The sequence below is a fragment of the Anguilla anguilla genome, chromosome 10 (genome assembly GCF_013347855.1).
Source record: "Anguilla anguilla isolate fAngAng1 chromosome 10, fAngAng1.pri, whole genome shotgun sequence".
In the NCBI taxonomy this organism is placed as follows: domain Eukaryota; kingdom Metazoa; phylum Chordata; class Actinopteri; order Anguilliformes; family Anguillidae; genus Anguilla; species Anguilla anguilla.
This window is the reverse complement of record NC_049210.1, coordinates 39,628,498-39,644,709: the sequence shown is the minus strand read 5'-3', so window position 1 is coordinate 39,644,709 and position 16,212 is coordinate 39,628,498. Positions and strand designations below refer to the sequence as shown.

Genomic DNA, 16,212 nt, shown 5'->3' with positions numbered 1-16,212 from the left:
AACAAACTGAAACAGATTCTAAAAATAATACGGAAACAAGTTTAATTGTTAAAGGCCTGAAGTATACCGTTTGCATTAATTTAAGACTATAAATACAACTGTATTCTCTTTTTTTGGAGATTAGGGAAGTAAACTCACGGATGTGATACGTCAATGAAACTTGAAGCATACTTTGAATGCCTTATAAATGCACTGAAATCCAAGGAAGAAGGAAATAAGTCAATGCATTTCGCTTGGACAGAATGACATGGCTAAATTGTCACTGTGTTAATGTAAATGACACGTTAGAAATATTTTTTTCAAGTAGTACTGCACCTGGAGCAAGAGTAGGGTTAGGTGTACCTTTTGGTGAAGACACACCAAACTTCAAATATTTTATATAAGCGATGACCGACCACGCCTACTCTTAATGTAAGCAAACGCCGGCATTGTGAAATAGGAAATGAAACTATTTTCAAAGTTTTATTTATTTATTTATTTTTATTTATCCTACGAACACCAAAAACATGGTTATAGCTATGAGTTGTGTAGCCTGACGCATCTTGCAGCTTTGCGGTTGCTTCAATAGCAACTCATCTCTTAGGCGGTATGAAATGCGCAAACTCCTCTGGCCAGCAGAGGACTCTCACAGTCATCACCTTTTATGGACGATTTCACCCCATAACAATGATCCGCGCAGACCCGTTATTGGACCTTTGTCTTATCTTCATGACGACTGTCACAGTGAGTAGGTGCGCCGGGACTGGGCGCAATAAATCATAGAGAACATAATCTGAAAACAGACTGAGGATCGAATTGTTTACGTATGAATTACTTGGGGAGCATAATTAGAGAATAGTAACATTTGATTCTATCAATTTTCTGAAAACTAGCAAAAATGTTTCTTGGTACATGTCATTTTAATTTTCAACCAAATACAATGTAATTTTTCTTATGACGTCACCTGTGGTTGACAGTCGTGGCTTACTCAAGCAGAGCTAAGAAATTCGACAGTGGACAAATACAGCTCGCATTGGAATACTTCATCAAAAGGGGAGGGGAGTAAAATATTAAAATTAACCTCTCCTATATACTTTAAACTATATACATAACACGTGCATCTGAATTAATATGAACAAATTACTATCAAAAAAAATATATATACATAAATATAAATATATATATACACTATAAAAGCACAATGATTTCCATCGCATTCTCATCAGAATGGTGCCCTACATGAAGTAGCATACTGACTACAAGACTGAGCAGCTGTATGAAGGCTTAAAGCAGATTTAATATACAGGCTGGTCTTACACCAAAAGCAGTTTCCCTTAAAGAACATTTATGGCTAATCAGTAATCACACCTTTCGTGCATACATGTTTAAAAATAGTAGCTAGGCTACACTGAAGAAAATGCTTCATAGGATAAACCTAAAGTTTTACTTTGTTACACCTATATTTATTTAGGTTTTCTCAGTTCCAGGATGGGATATAGAGCAGGAACATATTCAGAGGTTTTTATTTTATATGTAATTGTCAACTACATGTTAATGGACTTTTTTGTGTTCAGGTAAACTGAAAGACATTTAAATGGGCTCAGTCAAAACCTACCAGCTTTTAGGGTTATACATGCATTTAAACAGTAAAAATATAGTACATAAGTTCCTCTAACATTCCGTGCCTTTCTTTTGTACAAACATAATACATGCAGGCATGGTAATTTTGGTAGAAGTAAAAAAGGCTTGTACCCGGAGTTGAAAGTAGTTTCTAATGATGAAGAAAAAGTTAAACTGGTAAGATCACCCAGTCATGCTTGAAGAATAACTCTGCCAGTCTGCCCAGTGCAAGTCACAGAAAGTGAGTCACTGGTCAGGCTATGGGGGACAGCAGGGGGTGTGTCCACTCAGGTTTTCCGTGCGCCAAGTCACCAGTGAGTGGACACGCCCTCGCCTCATCCATCAACCACCCCCCCTTCCCCGGGAGTGAAGAGGGTAACAGATGTTCTCAATGGCCGAACGGGCTGAAGAGGAGTATCCCAATTAACGTGAACGCCTTGGTCCCAAAGATGAACTTTCACCATGGCAAACGCAACAGACAGGTGGCGCTCAACAGCTGTAGGACCAGCTAGCCACCAGAAGGAAAACTCCGATGAAAAAGATGGAACAAATAGTGTCATTCACTATGTAGCTCAAGTAGCTCAGAATATAGTCAACGCTGATGTATACAAAATGCATTCTTTGACAAATGTCATCTGAAGTTTATAATGCAACTCTATATGGCTGTCAATTCATACAACCAATTTAAAGACACACAGCGACAAGTACTACATAGAGTTAAAATGCTCTATGATAAACAAATACTACCCTAGATGAGAAACACCAGCACACAATCATTCATCAATAATAGGCTCACTATCAGTATGGGACTGTATACTGATCTCAAGGAGAGAAAGTAATTGGTCACAACCACGGAAGTCGACTCGACTTCAGGATCCATTCCTGTTGTCCGAGTGTAAAATCTAGGATTTGATGACATCACACTTTCTATATACTAAATGGACAACTATTCCACCTAGGTACAGATTCATTTCTGGCTATCCAACCTAAAACTCCCCACTTAGTCACATACCTGCCAAACAGGGACAATAAATAAAATAAAGACAATATAGGAAGAAAATAAAACTGTCAGTAGCCTAGTAACACAACTGTCTTTGTGATGGTGATAATTCTGGTGGTTTACCAGGCCTTGCACAGTTGTTAGGAATCCCATTTTCTCTGTATTTTGCAATAATCTTCTGAACACTAGTTTAGGTAAGTTGTTTTTTTTTTTGTTGCTTATTTTCCTTTGACTTTCACTTTCCTTATGCAGTTGAATTATCTTATCTAATCTCATGAGAAATATTTCCTTTAGCCATTTTCGATGCACATGACAACAAAGTCTGCAAGGCAATGTTTTTGGGTAGTTTTTTGTTTGAATTTTAGAGTCACTTTTGAAGGCAACAGGTTCTAACAATGTCATTGACACTTTTGGTTAACAAAGTTTGTTGATGAGGACACAGCTGTAACTTGTTTGTTGATCAGAAGTATGGAAGACAAAGTGGTAGTAGGGTGTACAAACAAAAAAGTGAACAAATACTGATAGATTTGATATACGTAGTGGGGGAGGCATTTCAGTAATTTATGTTGTGTTTCCTGAATTATTGTCTGACACTGAAAGAAAAACGTTTGCACTGAATGGCTTATTTACAAGAAACTAAACAAACAATAGGGTGATTTCTGACATTTGCACAGTACCATGTATGTTAGCTAGCTATTACTTTTCAGATTTAAAAAATGTGAAAAAGTGCCTGTGGATGACATGCATGCTACCTTATTTTTATACCGCAGAGAAGCCACAGGAGTTCAGAATCCAGTTCCCCAAAAATGAGCAGCTTAAAAAATAGCACATCAATGCAAAAACATTTTTGTTTGGATTTTATTTACAAGAATTAAGGGTGACAGTTCATTATCTGTATTTTCTACTTCTTTGAAGCCTTCTTTGCTCATCTTTATCGACGGATAAAAGATGTAATAACATTAATTTTAGTTCAACCCTGGATTCCTATAAAATTCCAAAACCAAATGTTGGACTGTTCTTCCATACAAACCAAGCTGAGTAAACTCCATTCTAACAGCAAGCAATTGCAATGTGGACAATCTTTTCTCAAACTTAAATTTTATTTCTGCTGATAGTATATGAACAATGTTCAAAATATTTATTAAATTCAAAATTATGGGTGCTTTTGATATGTTACAAGCTCCACAGTGTAATCTGAACAATTCCAATAACCAGTAATAAGTCTAGTTAACTTTCACTATTTATGAACAAGAACATGGCTTTCTCAGCTTAATTGTATTTTGGTACTGCAAACTCTTAGTTGTAATCGTGTACATATACAGTAGAAATGTTTGTATTGCTGTTTTTAATGGAGATAACTTTTTTACTATGGTAAGGTTGGTAACACCAAATTAATCACTCAACTCTCCAGAATGTTACACCCTGAGAAATTATGCACAATATTTGAACTTTTAATTTTTTTATTTTTAACTTTATTTAAATGTTGACCAACAACCTGGGTCTATTGTTACGCATAGTGACTTTTACTGAGCACATTGTTGTGAAATTGTTTCTAATGGAAATATCCAGTATTGAAGACAAGATCACACAGGAAAAAAACATTTATTTGATTCTTATTTGAAGTGCTTGCACAATCATTTATAGACATGTAGGAGAATCATTCTGCAACAAATACAAAAAAACAAAAACATTCTGACTCAATGGAATGGACAGAGCTGTTTGAATACCAGGAGAAAACAATCATCCCTCCAACTTCACAGAATCCAGCATATTTCTGGCCTCTTTGTATTCTTCTAATTCTCCCAGGTCTGCTTCCATTTCCTGAGAAACAAACAAACGATATAAGGATGACACACAGAGGAAACAAATATGCAAATTAACATTCAAAAACAGTTAAATATGAAATTTAAAAATGGCATGATGGTTGTCATTTCCAAAAGGGCATCTCCAAATATCACCAATGAAGCTATAGCATGAAATACAGAAAGCCTAATGGTTAAGTTAAACAAAAGCTACCATTTAATAGCTGCTAAGTGGATAAGGTATCTGTTGAATTGATAGGACCCTTTGAAAAGATGGCTTTGTTTTACATGCCTGCTGAGATATCCCTGTCCTGTGCTCCAGCTAATAGTCCCGGTCTTGCCAATCATCTCCTAAGCTTTGGCCTTTACAGTTCTGCTTCGCCATAATTGCAGTGACCTTTCTGTCTCTGTCTTCAGTTGCCCGACAATCTGGAAGCCTCGCATCGTTTCTTTGCGTTCACTTGGCTGCTCGGGCCTGAAACATCTTTACCGCGTTTTCTGAAAAGCACGGCGAAGTCCGTCCGCAGCTCAGCGCGTTTCTCTTGCACAGTGCTCCAAACTTCTGTTACGTACAGTATGTCAAAACGAGAATGCATCCAAAATGTGTACAGATTCACTGCAGCTCCTACAGGACTGCGTCCTTGGTTTTATTGCCCTAAATGTATAGTGGGACACTGGATATTGCAAATAACTAACGCATGAACCCTGTCATAATTTGTGCATTTTTAAGAGTACAAATTTACCAGGACAAATAATTATTTTCAATTTTCAGAAATATTTATGTAGACATGTGGAAAATGTCAAAAATAAGCTATTCACAATTCAGGATTATAAAAGACCACTTGGACGAATTTACTTTTTTCAAATATCATACTAGTTTGTATATTATATGATGAAAAATGACGATGTGAAAGTACTGGTAGAAATCTAAAGGCCAGTGCTGTTACTACTGTGGTTTCTACAAACACTTTATCATGGGCATTTTAATTTAAAGTCTGAAATGAATGATACAGAGACAGAAATGTGGTAGATTACATGAGAATACATCAACAGGAATGTCAACTACAGTGTCTTTGTTTTCTGTAATGCAATTGAAACAAAAAGAAAATGCTGTCTGTGCATTCTATTATTTGTGCAATGGTTTGGTTTGAGTATAAAATGTAGAAAACAGCAGAGAGAGACAGAACGACGGCGGATTGGCTGGCTGTGTGGCAGCACGCGTGGTGCACTTTTCCACATGCTAAGATGCTCATGCCAAAAGCCACAGATGCACTGAAAGACAGGGGAAACTTTAACAACCTCACGAGCGCCAGAGAAATATTCCCCTTACCATCTGCAACAGTCAAAACCTGCTGCATCACTGACCAAGCAAAATAAATATTCCCCCATCAATCCCTTTGCAGTCATCTGAAAAGCACTTTTAAATTGTGAAACTGGATAACACTAGTGGCTAACCCCAAATAAATGATAGAAATACATAATATAAATCAAAAACAACTAAACTTTGAATGCATTGATTTACATTTCATACGTTACTTGATTTATTCAGTTATGATGTGATACAACGTGTAAGTTCCACTGTGATGGATAATCACACAGGAAAGGTCAAGTCAATGCAAGACTCCAACAATTCACACTGGAGAAGCCAAGGATGCTGCACTCTGAAATGTGACTGAACAGGAGTCGGATATTAGGAGCATCTCCGGAACAGGTTACGCAGGCCTGCAGAGTCCAGAATAGACTCACTAATAACTGTGAAAACTCCATATGTGGGGTATGGACTCACTAATCGCTGTGAAAGCTCTATGTGTGGGGTAAGGACTCATGGATAACTGTGAAAGGTTCATGCGTGGGTTATGGACTCACTAATAACCGTGAAAGCTCCATTTGTGGGGCATGGACTTACTAAAATAACTGTGAAAGCCCCATGTGTGGGGTATGGACTCACTAATAACTGTGAAAGCTCCATGTGTGGGGTATGGACTCACTAATAACTGTGAAAGCTCTACATGAGAGGTATGGACTCACTAATAACCGTGAAAGCCCCATATACAGGATATGGACTCACTAAAATAACTGTGAATACTTCATGTGTGGGGTATGGACTCACTAATAACTGTGAAAGCTCCATGTGTGCTGTAGCCAGGCGCCGGTGACAGTCGGGGACCATCATGCGTGATTCCTGGAGGACCTCCACCTGCAAGGGGCACAAACACATGGGGGGGGGGGGGGTCAGTGCGGTGAGACACCTGAGTCACCTAAAAGACCAGCCTGGTAGCCTGTCATTGGGGCTGTGAGAAGCACATTTGTTTAAATGTTCAAATGACATGGTCCACGCACACAGACAGCCTGGTTACAGCTGAAATACATACACAAAGCTCTTAGGAGCCTTACGGACAGGGGAACAGCTAGAATACCCAGAAACGCCTCAAACTAATCCCAGCACACCAGGATAAACAAACCTACCATCAGATATTCGATTCTCTCAAAGCACAATTCAACCTTCCCGACTCAACTTTTTCACCTTGATAAGACATCTGCTGCCTGGAAATTAAAATACACATGAAAAAATATAAAACTTATTTCAATGTGGATTTATGCAACAATGCAATATCTGGTTGTAAATCACTTTTGGGTCGACAAACCACTGCACTGGCCACCTGGGGGTTGAATACACATGCGCACTTTCATGCGGTAGGCTAATGTGCTTTAATTCTTATGTGGTTAAGGCCTTGCATCAATGTAGGCACCAACCACCTCCACAGCACTTTCAAATGTAGGTTCTGCACATACATGGCCAGACTGATTTTACTCGAGTTTAAAAGTATACAGCCATTGTGCAAATTATACTGGATGCAACCCAGTATTGCTGGTTATATTTTAACTGATATGAATGTTAGGGGCTCAGTTTGCTTTGCAAAATGCCTGTTTGTTTAGAGGTATGAGAGAGTACAAAACAGCTCTGAGAAAACTACACCTTTAGCACTCCAAACATTTCAATTTATCCAATTATCACTCAAAACCTGCCCACTGGCATGCAGATCTAATATTTTGACAGTTGTGCTGCAAACAATTCCAACACATTTACATTTTCAATTTACAGGACTAACGAATGTTAACCAACAAAAAAAGAAAAAAATGTTTTTAATATGTTAACCGACAACAAAAATATGTTTTAGCTCGTGTGTGAAACCTGATTATGTACAACACTGACAGAATAGAATTAAACTTTAATTACTCAATAGTTTGAAAGTCATATTAACAGCAATCATGAAACTATTCTTCATTGACGGCTAACCACAGAATTCCAGGAATATGAACCTACCCCTCCCCCATCCAATTAATACAACGCAATTCAGTTTCATACATCTGTTTTGCATTAGCTAACAAATGCCACCCTGTATTAAAAAATATGACCCTGTTTTAAATCAGTCGGCATGAGTAATAAATGGCTGTGAATTTATTTAGAATGTAATAATGCGGCGGCGTGTAGCACAGTGGGTAAGGAACTGGGCTTGTAACCGAAAGGTCGCAGGTTCGATTCCCGGGTAGGACACTGCCGTTGTACCCTTGAGCAAGGTACTTAACCAAAATTGCTTCAGTATATATCCAGCTGTATAAATGGATACAATGTAAAATGCTATGTAAAAGTTGTGCAAGTCGCTCTGGATAAGAGCGTCTGCTAAATGCCTGTAATGTAATGTAATGCTGTAATTCTCATAGTGACCATTTCTAATTTCATCCAAAAAAACATGAACTGTTTATGTAAGTGAATAAAATCATTGAGGGACTGCAGCATTTTTCTGAAACTGCTAATATGCACTTCCTGTGTCCATCAGTACTACAAATTGGGCATCCACATTAAGGGAGTGTGTGTTCAGTCATCCACATTTAGGGAGTGTGTGTCAGGTGTGTTCAGGAATCCACATTAAGGAAGTGTGTGTTCAGTCATCCACATATAGGGAGTGTGTGTCGGGTGTGTTCAGGCATCCACATTTAGGGAGTGTGTTCAGTCAGCCATTATTAAGGGAGTGTCTGTCCAGTGTGTTCAGTCACCCGCATTTAGGAAGTGTGTTCAGTCACGTGTCTGCACTGTGCCTCTGGCTGCTCAGTGTGCATGCTGGTCTCCAGTGAACCCACGGTGTGGGAGTAAAGTAAGACATCCTGGCAAAGCAGCCTGGCACAGGCAGCCCATGGAGGCTAACAGTGCTCTGCGTATCACTCACTCATACACCAGGGAGACTGACAGCCCAAAAAGAGTGGAGGACTTGGGTCAGCGGTCACTCTGAGTGGCACTAAATTAGCAACATGTGCTGCTAATTATTGGATTCCTGCAAAACTACATAATGCAATTTAATGCATCAGCAAATTAAAACTGAGAATGATTAGTTTCTCTGACCTTGTACATTACACAGGACAGTCATGCTGAACCAACTCCAGTCTCCCCCCTGGCCAACCACCACCCGACCAACCTGGTTTAGCCTTTACGTTTATGCTCTTTTACAATGCATATCTGAACAGTTTCTATGGGTTTAATATTTGCTTTCATATTTTTATGACAGGAAACAGTGTAATAAACTATAAGTGGTTCACCAGGTGAAATAAAGGAGGCACAAAGGTTTCCCCACAATGAATCAGCATTATTCTTGTCCAGGAGCTTGGAGCAGGAATTTAAAACAGGTCTGCACCAAAAAAGAACCCAACATTTCCCCTAAGAATACCATATACCATGCACAAAGCACGCTCATTTTCTGGATTTGAGCAAAGGGGAAACATCTGACATCTTTTACTCAGGAGAGTAAAGTCTTACTCTGCACTAATTCTTACAGTATATTAAAGACGCTACAGTATATACACAAGATAGTTAGCCATGATGCGGATTCACAGACCCATAGTACTGTATAGAAAACTGAACATAGCAGTGTGTAGGTTAGGCTGGAAGATATTTGTATTGTTCCTCCATGCCAGTGCTTCATTTGTACTTTAATTAGCATGGTTTACACGGTATGTATTGCTTCAATAATATGATCCCATGTCTTTTACACCATGCTAACACCAACATCCAACTGCAGCTGATTCACTGATGCCAGTTTATACATTCTTGCGTTCTCCATGTGCTACCAATTCCCTGCACCAGACGCATGTTGTAATTCACACTACTTTTCAGCACCTCGCTCATATTAGCATAAATGTTCACTTTGGCTACAAAGGCTGAGGACTGTGACTGTGCAAAAAGCCCCCGGTCACCCCCAGGCATGACCCACCTGCTTCTTGATGACGTACTCGTCCCCTCCTTCCGCTTTCAGACGCTCAATCTTCTCCTCCTGCTGTTTTGCTTCTTTCACATAGAGGACCTTTTCTTTCGCGAGTCTGCAGGGAAGAGGGGAATTTCAGAAATTAAGCCTACAGTCCGCATGAATACGACAGACTTCGTAGGAAAAGACTTCTCAATTTTATGGATTTGCCTAACATGTTCTGGCATGCCATGTCAACTGATATTTGCACATCATTGAGAATGACCCCCTTTACCATGTCAAGCCCCTGATCACCTAGTATAGCTGTAATGCCAAGATTTCAGTCTATATAAATCTTCCTACATCAGGCCACTCCTAGACCATAAACCCTCTGAGGCCATTAAGACGCTCACACTCAGATAACAGGTCTCTTCAGTTGGTCAAGCTCTGGCTTCTCCCAAAATATTCCTTGAGTCATTTTGTCCATCCTCATTCCACATTCTACACAACTCCTAGTCCTGAATCTTATCTGCTCCATCTGGTCTCCTGGCACTATCTGTTGGTTTCCTTAGCATTACTGTAGTCTTCGGTTGGTTTTCCAACTCCCAATACATTTCCAAATGATGATACCGCAAATACAGCATTTCTCAGTTATATAATCCCAGAAGGTGTGTTTATCATAATTTTTTACTTAGTAACACCTTCTTGTGAACTGAAGTAGTCAATGGAATTTCCCTTGCAACCAAAACTCCATCATGACCCTAAACTACTCATCAAATTATCAAACACAAGGAAGACATGTTTAAATCAACAACTTGGAAGAGATCAGCTCTCTTTCCCAGACCTAACAGTACCACTCCCGTCCCACCCACTGTAGATACCTACACCACCCCGAGCCTTTTCGAACCCAGGGGGAACACCCTTGCTAATGGGGCGTAGCAGTCGGAAAAATCACTCTTAATTTCCCGGTATTTATCCGCACGGGATAGTATCGGTCCCAACTCCGGCCCGCCGTCGTCCTGTCTTTAGATTTTTGCGCCGACGCTATAAATCTGCCAATTTGCACCCCAGCTGCACGCTCATTAGCTGCCAGCCGCGATAGTTCAGCTCCTTTCCGCTCACTCCGCTAATCTCCCTGTCTTTACTTCATTTATTTTCCCACTTTTTTCTGCTGCTCCTCCGCAAAATACAGCGCTACCCCTTCTAAGATTAATTGATCATCAATTTGGCTCTAATTTGGACCAAGTCAGGTGGTAAATGGGCCACTTTTCCTTGATTGTTAGTGAAATGTGCGCAAGTACATTGATAAATTTTGATTATTTATCAATTACCGCCAAATGAACTAAATCTATTGAATAAATTCCGGCGTGATTGTCATAATAGAGTTTGAAAATATCGCTATTGATAATGATTCCCCGCCTAATAGTCTTTTCCGGCTGCGGTAGTCGGCGTGTCGGAATGACAACAAAGAATTCATTTTTCATAAAATCATCTGCGTGTGCCTGAGCGATCCGTCATTAATCAGCGACATCATCGCGCCGATCCGCCGTAATGTGCGTTGTGTTGCTCAGAAAGCCTAAACCACTGTCATATTTCATGTCAATTACCCATAATTTTAATATGTTGCCATCGACATCTTCTCGTAATACTTAGCATATGCTAAGATAAGGGCCTTGAGCCTCATTGAGATGAGTTATATTACGGCGAAGGCTGTTTGGCGAGGCAGTTGTGGGGATTCAAATAACTAAACGACAGGCTAATGAAAAAATGTCCCTTGATCTTAATTTCTTATTTTCCCAGGCTGAGGCTCTTATATGAAGGGTGGAGCCGGGCTTGTTTTTAAATGGACCTGCCACAGTGTTTTCCCAAAGTTAATGGAAAAGCAGCTCTCTGGAAAATAGAAAAAAGAATTAGACTCGACACACATTCAATTACTTTAATACTGCATTTTTGAGCCGTGTAGCCGACGCCAGTCGGAATGACAAAACCAAATTACTGTTGTCATTTTATTAAGGGCATCCGCCGTTCGCGGCGCTAAATCAAATGTGCAAAACTGCAGCAAAGCCATGCACGCGGTTTTTTAAACTTCGAGAAGGGGAACGGCTGAGGTGGTTCCTTTAGACCCGGCTCGGCGGCTACCGTTCCTGCCCAAGGTCACGCCTCTTTAATGTGCGCCCGCACGCCACGCTGGAGGATATTCGGCGTTCATGTATGTTCTCCCCTTCCGCAAATTAAACTCCCAGCACCAGAACGTTCCGCGACTGGGGGCTCAGGAAACATACCGCTAAAAAAGCTGCATTCGAACCTTATTAGAAATGAATAAATGAGACTCTTCCACAGGATTACAGGAAAGGGACTAATTCAATTACTAAATGCATCCCTGGGAGCCGTCCATTTCATTGCTGAATATGGTTAACCTAAGACCAGGGACATCTAGAACATTCAGATTCACTTCAATCCAAGAACATACTTGTTTCGTATAAGACAAAAGATCTTCAAAAAAACCAGGCCCAACAGCTGAAACTTAAGGACCACATTTCTCAAGAGCCCAAAATACTTACCGATGCAGATTATTATGAAACATACAATAGTATCTCCAAGCAATCAAACCTAGCCTAAGTAAGATATGAGAACTGGGTCTGATCAAATGATGCTTTGCATACCAGTGGCAGAGTTGGACACCATCAACAGTATGCATAACGCTAAGCTAACGGCTGCATCACTTCAGCAGTGTGAAAAGACTTCATCGGGAGCATGCGTAAAGGGGTACTGCTGCAGGGAGGGGAAAAATCAATGACCTACCGCTCTACAGGTCCATCATATAAAATTATTTTATAATCAAGGCTCGTAGATTTGTAATTATGGCATGTCAGTAACATTTAAACAGGTGGCTGCTAAAAGACTGTTAAAGGCAAAACAAACAGGACTGCAATGTGAATTGCCCTAGCCTCATTCTAATCTACCGATGTCACTTTTGTTTCATCAGAGGCCAACTCTAGGCCACAGTAAAGGCTGTATTGGCATACATGCAGTAAGCATTCTCAATACCCCCCCTACACACTGTATGCTGACTACATGTAATCAATGGCTAACTCCAATTATTGAGCGAGCTCCCCTGCCCCACAAACTGCCAGACTTAAAGGTGAAAGCAACACTATGGCATGAGAGAGAGAGAGAGAGAGAGGGAAAGACAGATAGAAAGAGGGGGGAGGGGAGAGGGGGAGGGAGTGAGAGAGGGATAGATTGAAAATAAATTCCTGCTATCTGTACTCCAAATCAATAAGACTGGTGTAGGATGTGTTGGGGTCAGCCGGTGTTTTGACAGTGGTCCGCTGCTTTATGCCACCATCGTGGTTACGGCTCAAGAGGACGTAATGGCAGCAATTGCACCAGAAAGCCACCGAGCATTTATCAGAGATCTGGATATTCACGGGCCCTTCTGCCATGGTTTGGACCGAACTTACGCTACACCAATATTTACCACACTTCACCTTCCCCACCAACATACAGCAGGCTGGAGTAACTGTACAGTAGGCCTTATGTGCTTATGAAAAAGAACACTAAAACAAAATGTGCAGATTTTAACGCTCAAAATATTCTGTACTACATACTTCTGTAAGTTGTTCCTTTGCCACGATACCAATTTTTCATCGGAAAATGCCAAAAGGCTGAAAGGACTTTTGTAGTGCAATTTTTTTTTCTGCACACAATGACTAGTGTTGCCAACTTCCAGAGAATCTTATGCCAGGATATTGGACGAAGTACACATGAACATAATTTTCGAATGTTACAAAATTCACTGTGGACAGGCGAGCCATCAGCTATGTTAGTTAATGCATTATCATTCGTGATCTTTCACTGCTGAATACAAACACGGATATTGACTTCAACCTGGTTATAAGAACTTTGCCAGGGCAAATAAAAAAATTAGAATTAAAAAAAAAAAAAATTATCACAGTGCATCTTACCACAGCAGCCTTTGCAAAGCTAACTGTGGAGCTAGCTGTGGATGACGTAGTGAATTACTTTTTAAGCATCAGACTTTCCCACTTCATCAAAATAGTAATAGCTTATTGGGCTATAAAAATGGCAGAATTTGCGTAAAACTGCCTCTCGTACATGGTACAAAATCATGAACTACACAAAACAATATGCACACATCACCCCATTGTGATACCATCGCTACGACCCTTTAATTCCATATTACACTGTAGTCAGTGTATTTATGGGAATGGAAAGAAATGGCTTCTTAGTATATTGGCAAGTTCATAAACCAGGAGATGATCTTCAAATGCAAAGTCTGACTTTACATGGACTTTATTAAGAATTATCATGCTACCAAGTTGCAAAACACCAGGACAAAATGATGCAGAAAAGGACCAAACTAAAAATTTAAAAATCATTAAACTCTTATCTAAGCGATTAGAACCATTCACAAAGACAAGAGCCAAGCCAACAGCAAAACTACTCAGAATATAATTAGCATATCCAATAGCAGAACCATTAGCCAAACGTGCAGCTAAGTGAGTAGCCAAACAAGTAGCTAAGTGAATAGCAGGACCATTAGCAATACGAGTGGTCATGCACAGCTAGCTCTGCTGTTATCTTCGAAGCTAGCTTAGCAAACAACACCAATTGCATCCCACAACGCAATTAGCTGAGTAAGTAGCAAAGCCAGTAGCATTGCTCAATATAAGATGCAGCGTGAGTAGAAAACTGAGAACAACGCACAATGGAATTAGCAAAACCAATCGCACTGTAAAACGCATACGTAACGGTTTTGGCCCGAACCACCCTCCATAGTAACCTACCAAAATGACTGAGTGGCCTGCAGTGGCCAACAATAGGCCTACCATTAAATTTTAATACTAGGCCTATGGTTTTCTTGTTTTAAGAAAAAAAAGGCCTGCTAAGATTAGTGTGTATAACTACCCAATGAAGATTTCACAGTTCGGACTGAAAATTAGGCTAATGCCCGTGAAACAGTGCTGCCCATGGATGCACTTTATAAAAACAAACAGCTAAATAAGAACAAATCAAGCAAGGAAAAGGTAATATAACAACCAAGACTGAAATAGTGCATTATACACAATCGGTAGACTGGTTAATGGTTTCAGCCTTTTGAAAATCTTGGAAATGTGTTGTCTACTTGTTTGCATGTTTAACCTTAAGGTGATTTTCTTGGAAATAGGGAGACTGACTTGCCAGTTATTTCTGTAGTCATTATGAGGGTAACCTCTTTTTCAACATGATGAGTGTTTCAGAATGGCATTCATTTCCCTCAGTGAACCCCACTTAATGCCATTGTTGTTCGAAAATATTAGCCTACGTTTGACTAAAGCGACATGATCTCCTGACATAGCCTACATATTTTATAGAGAAGTGCGTAGGGAGGCCCAAACTGATATGGGATGCAGTGGCACTAAAATATAGAGGGAAAACGCTGGGGTTCTCCAGACAGAAACACATTTACAGCTACAAATGAATAACAAATAACGGGGAAGAGACACGTGAGGGAGAGAAGCAGGAGTTGCAAAAAGAAAAATGCGGACCACACAGCTGAAAATAAGCATCAACTAGCTTTTGAAAAGCATTTAAATATCAGCGTTTGTGAAAATTAATGGTATTCCAAATGTCACGTGAATTGTCCCTCAAACTAGCGAAAATGCAAACAATGGGATCACAGAAAAAGCAACAGCATGCTCTCCGTAAATGCCCCGATGTGTAGTTGAAGCTACATCCCAGGACTGCGCTGATTGTCCGGTCATATTTTCACGATCGCCCGTCAGAAGGGCGGCCTACTTCGGATCTATGCGAGTAGCAGGATGACAAGACAGCTTGCACGAAAGTTTAACAAGACAGACACTTACCGTTTGACTACTCCGGTCTTAATTTTAATTTGTCGTACTCGGGGATCCGCCATAACAACCGATACTGCAAAATATAGAAACGTTAAATAAATCGAAGAACTTGAGTTCCCAGTAGCTACTGAAAAATGCTACCGATTCTTAGCTTTGCACAATCACAGTAAGAGATGGACAAAACTGCGCATGAGCAGTACTCGAGTTTACGACAAGCGAGGTCGTGCTTGCATAGCTGCATTGCGATTTTCGCCTGCAGCATCAGAGATCCTGCTCCAGTAACCATGATCCTAAGAAGTACGTTTTGAACGTACAAAAATGCTAAGTCGTTAAATAAAACTTGCATAGTCAAGGCCTGTCATTAATGGTATTGTTATCCAAATGAGGCCAAGTTACAACAAACAGTATTGGCTATCTTAGCTCACACAAATTGAACAAGCTCTATTCCAAAGCAATGCTACCCAAAGTTTCCTAAATTATTTCACGTAACTTGGCTCTGTGTTTTTTCATCTTATCATCTAAAGACAATGTGATCATTCACACTGTGTCACGTAAAAGGGTCAAATAATAAAAATGGCCTCCTGGAAGAAGATATCATTGAATTAATGTAACTTAGATATGATTGTACTTGATTGTCAAGTTAATTGTACAAAATGTATAAGGTGTTGTATATTTGCAGCATAAAATACTGATACTGAATACTGATAGTAAAATAC

General features: G+C 39.9%; 1 protein-coding gene across 1 annotated transcript; it reads right to left on the bottom strand.

Annotated features, from left to right (window-relative positions):
* Nucleotides 1-4,182: 4,182 nt before the first annotated feature.
* tbca (tubulin cofactor a) lies at nucleotides 4,183-15,680 on the bottom strand. The gene is made up of 4 exons (XM_035380110.1): nucleotides 15,506-15,680; nucleotides 9,666-9,771; nucleotides 6,512-6,598; nucleotides 4,183-4,420 (listed from the first exon to the last, which is right to left on the bottom strand). Exons 1-4 carry the CDS (start codon nucleotides 15,556-15,558, stop codon nucleotides 4,340-4,342), a joined length of 327 nt encoding a protein of 108 aa, XP_035236001.1. The 5' UTR covers nucleotides 15,559-15,680; the 3' UTR covers nucleotides 4,183-4,339.
* Between the last annotated feature and the right edge of the window lie 532 nt (nucleotides 15,681-16,212).

Excerpts from the sequence above, each read along its gene's own strand:
- tbca (XM_035380110.1), bottom strand. The coding sequence starts at position 15,558 with ATGGCGGATCCCCGAGTACGACAAATTAAAATTAAGACCGGAGTAGTC. Across the intron at positions 9,772-15,505 it reads AAGACCGGAGTAGTCAAACG|ACTCGCGAAAGAAAAGGTCC; the intron begins GTAAGTGTCTGT and ends TCTTCCCTGCAG. Across the intron at positions 4,421-6,511 it reads TGGAGCTTTCACAGTTATTA|GAAATGGAAGCAGACCTGGG; the intron begins GTGAGTCCATAC and ends TTTGTTTCTCAG.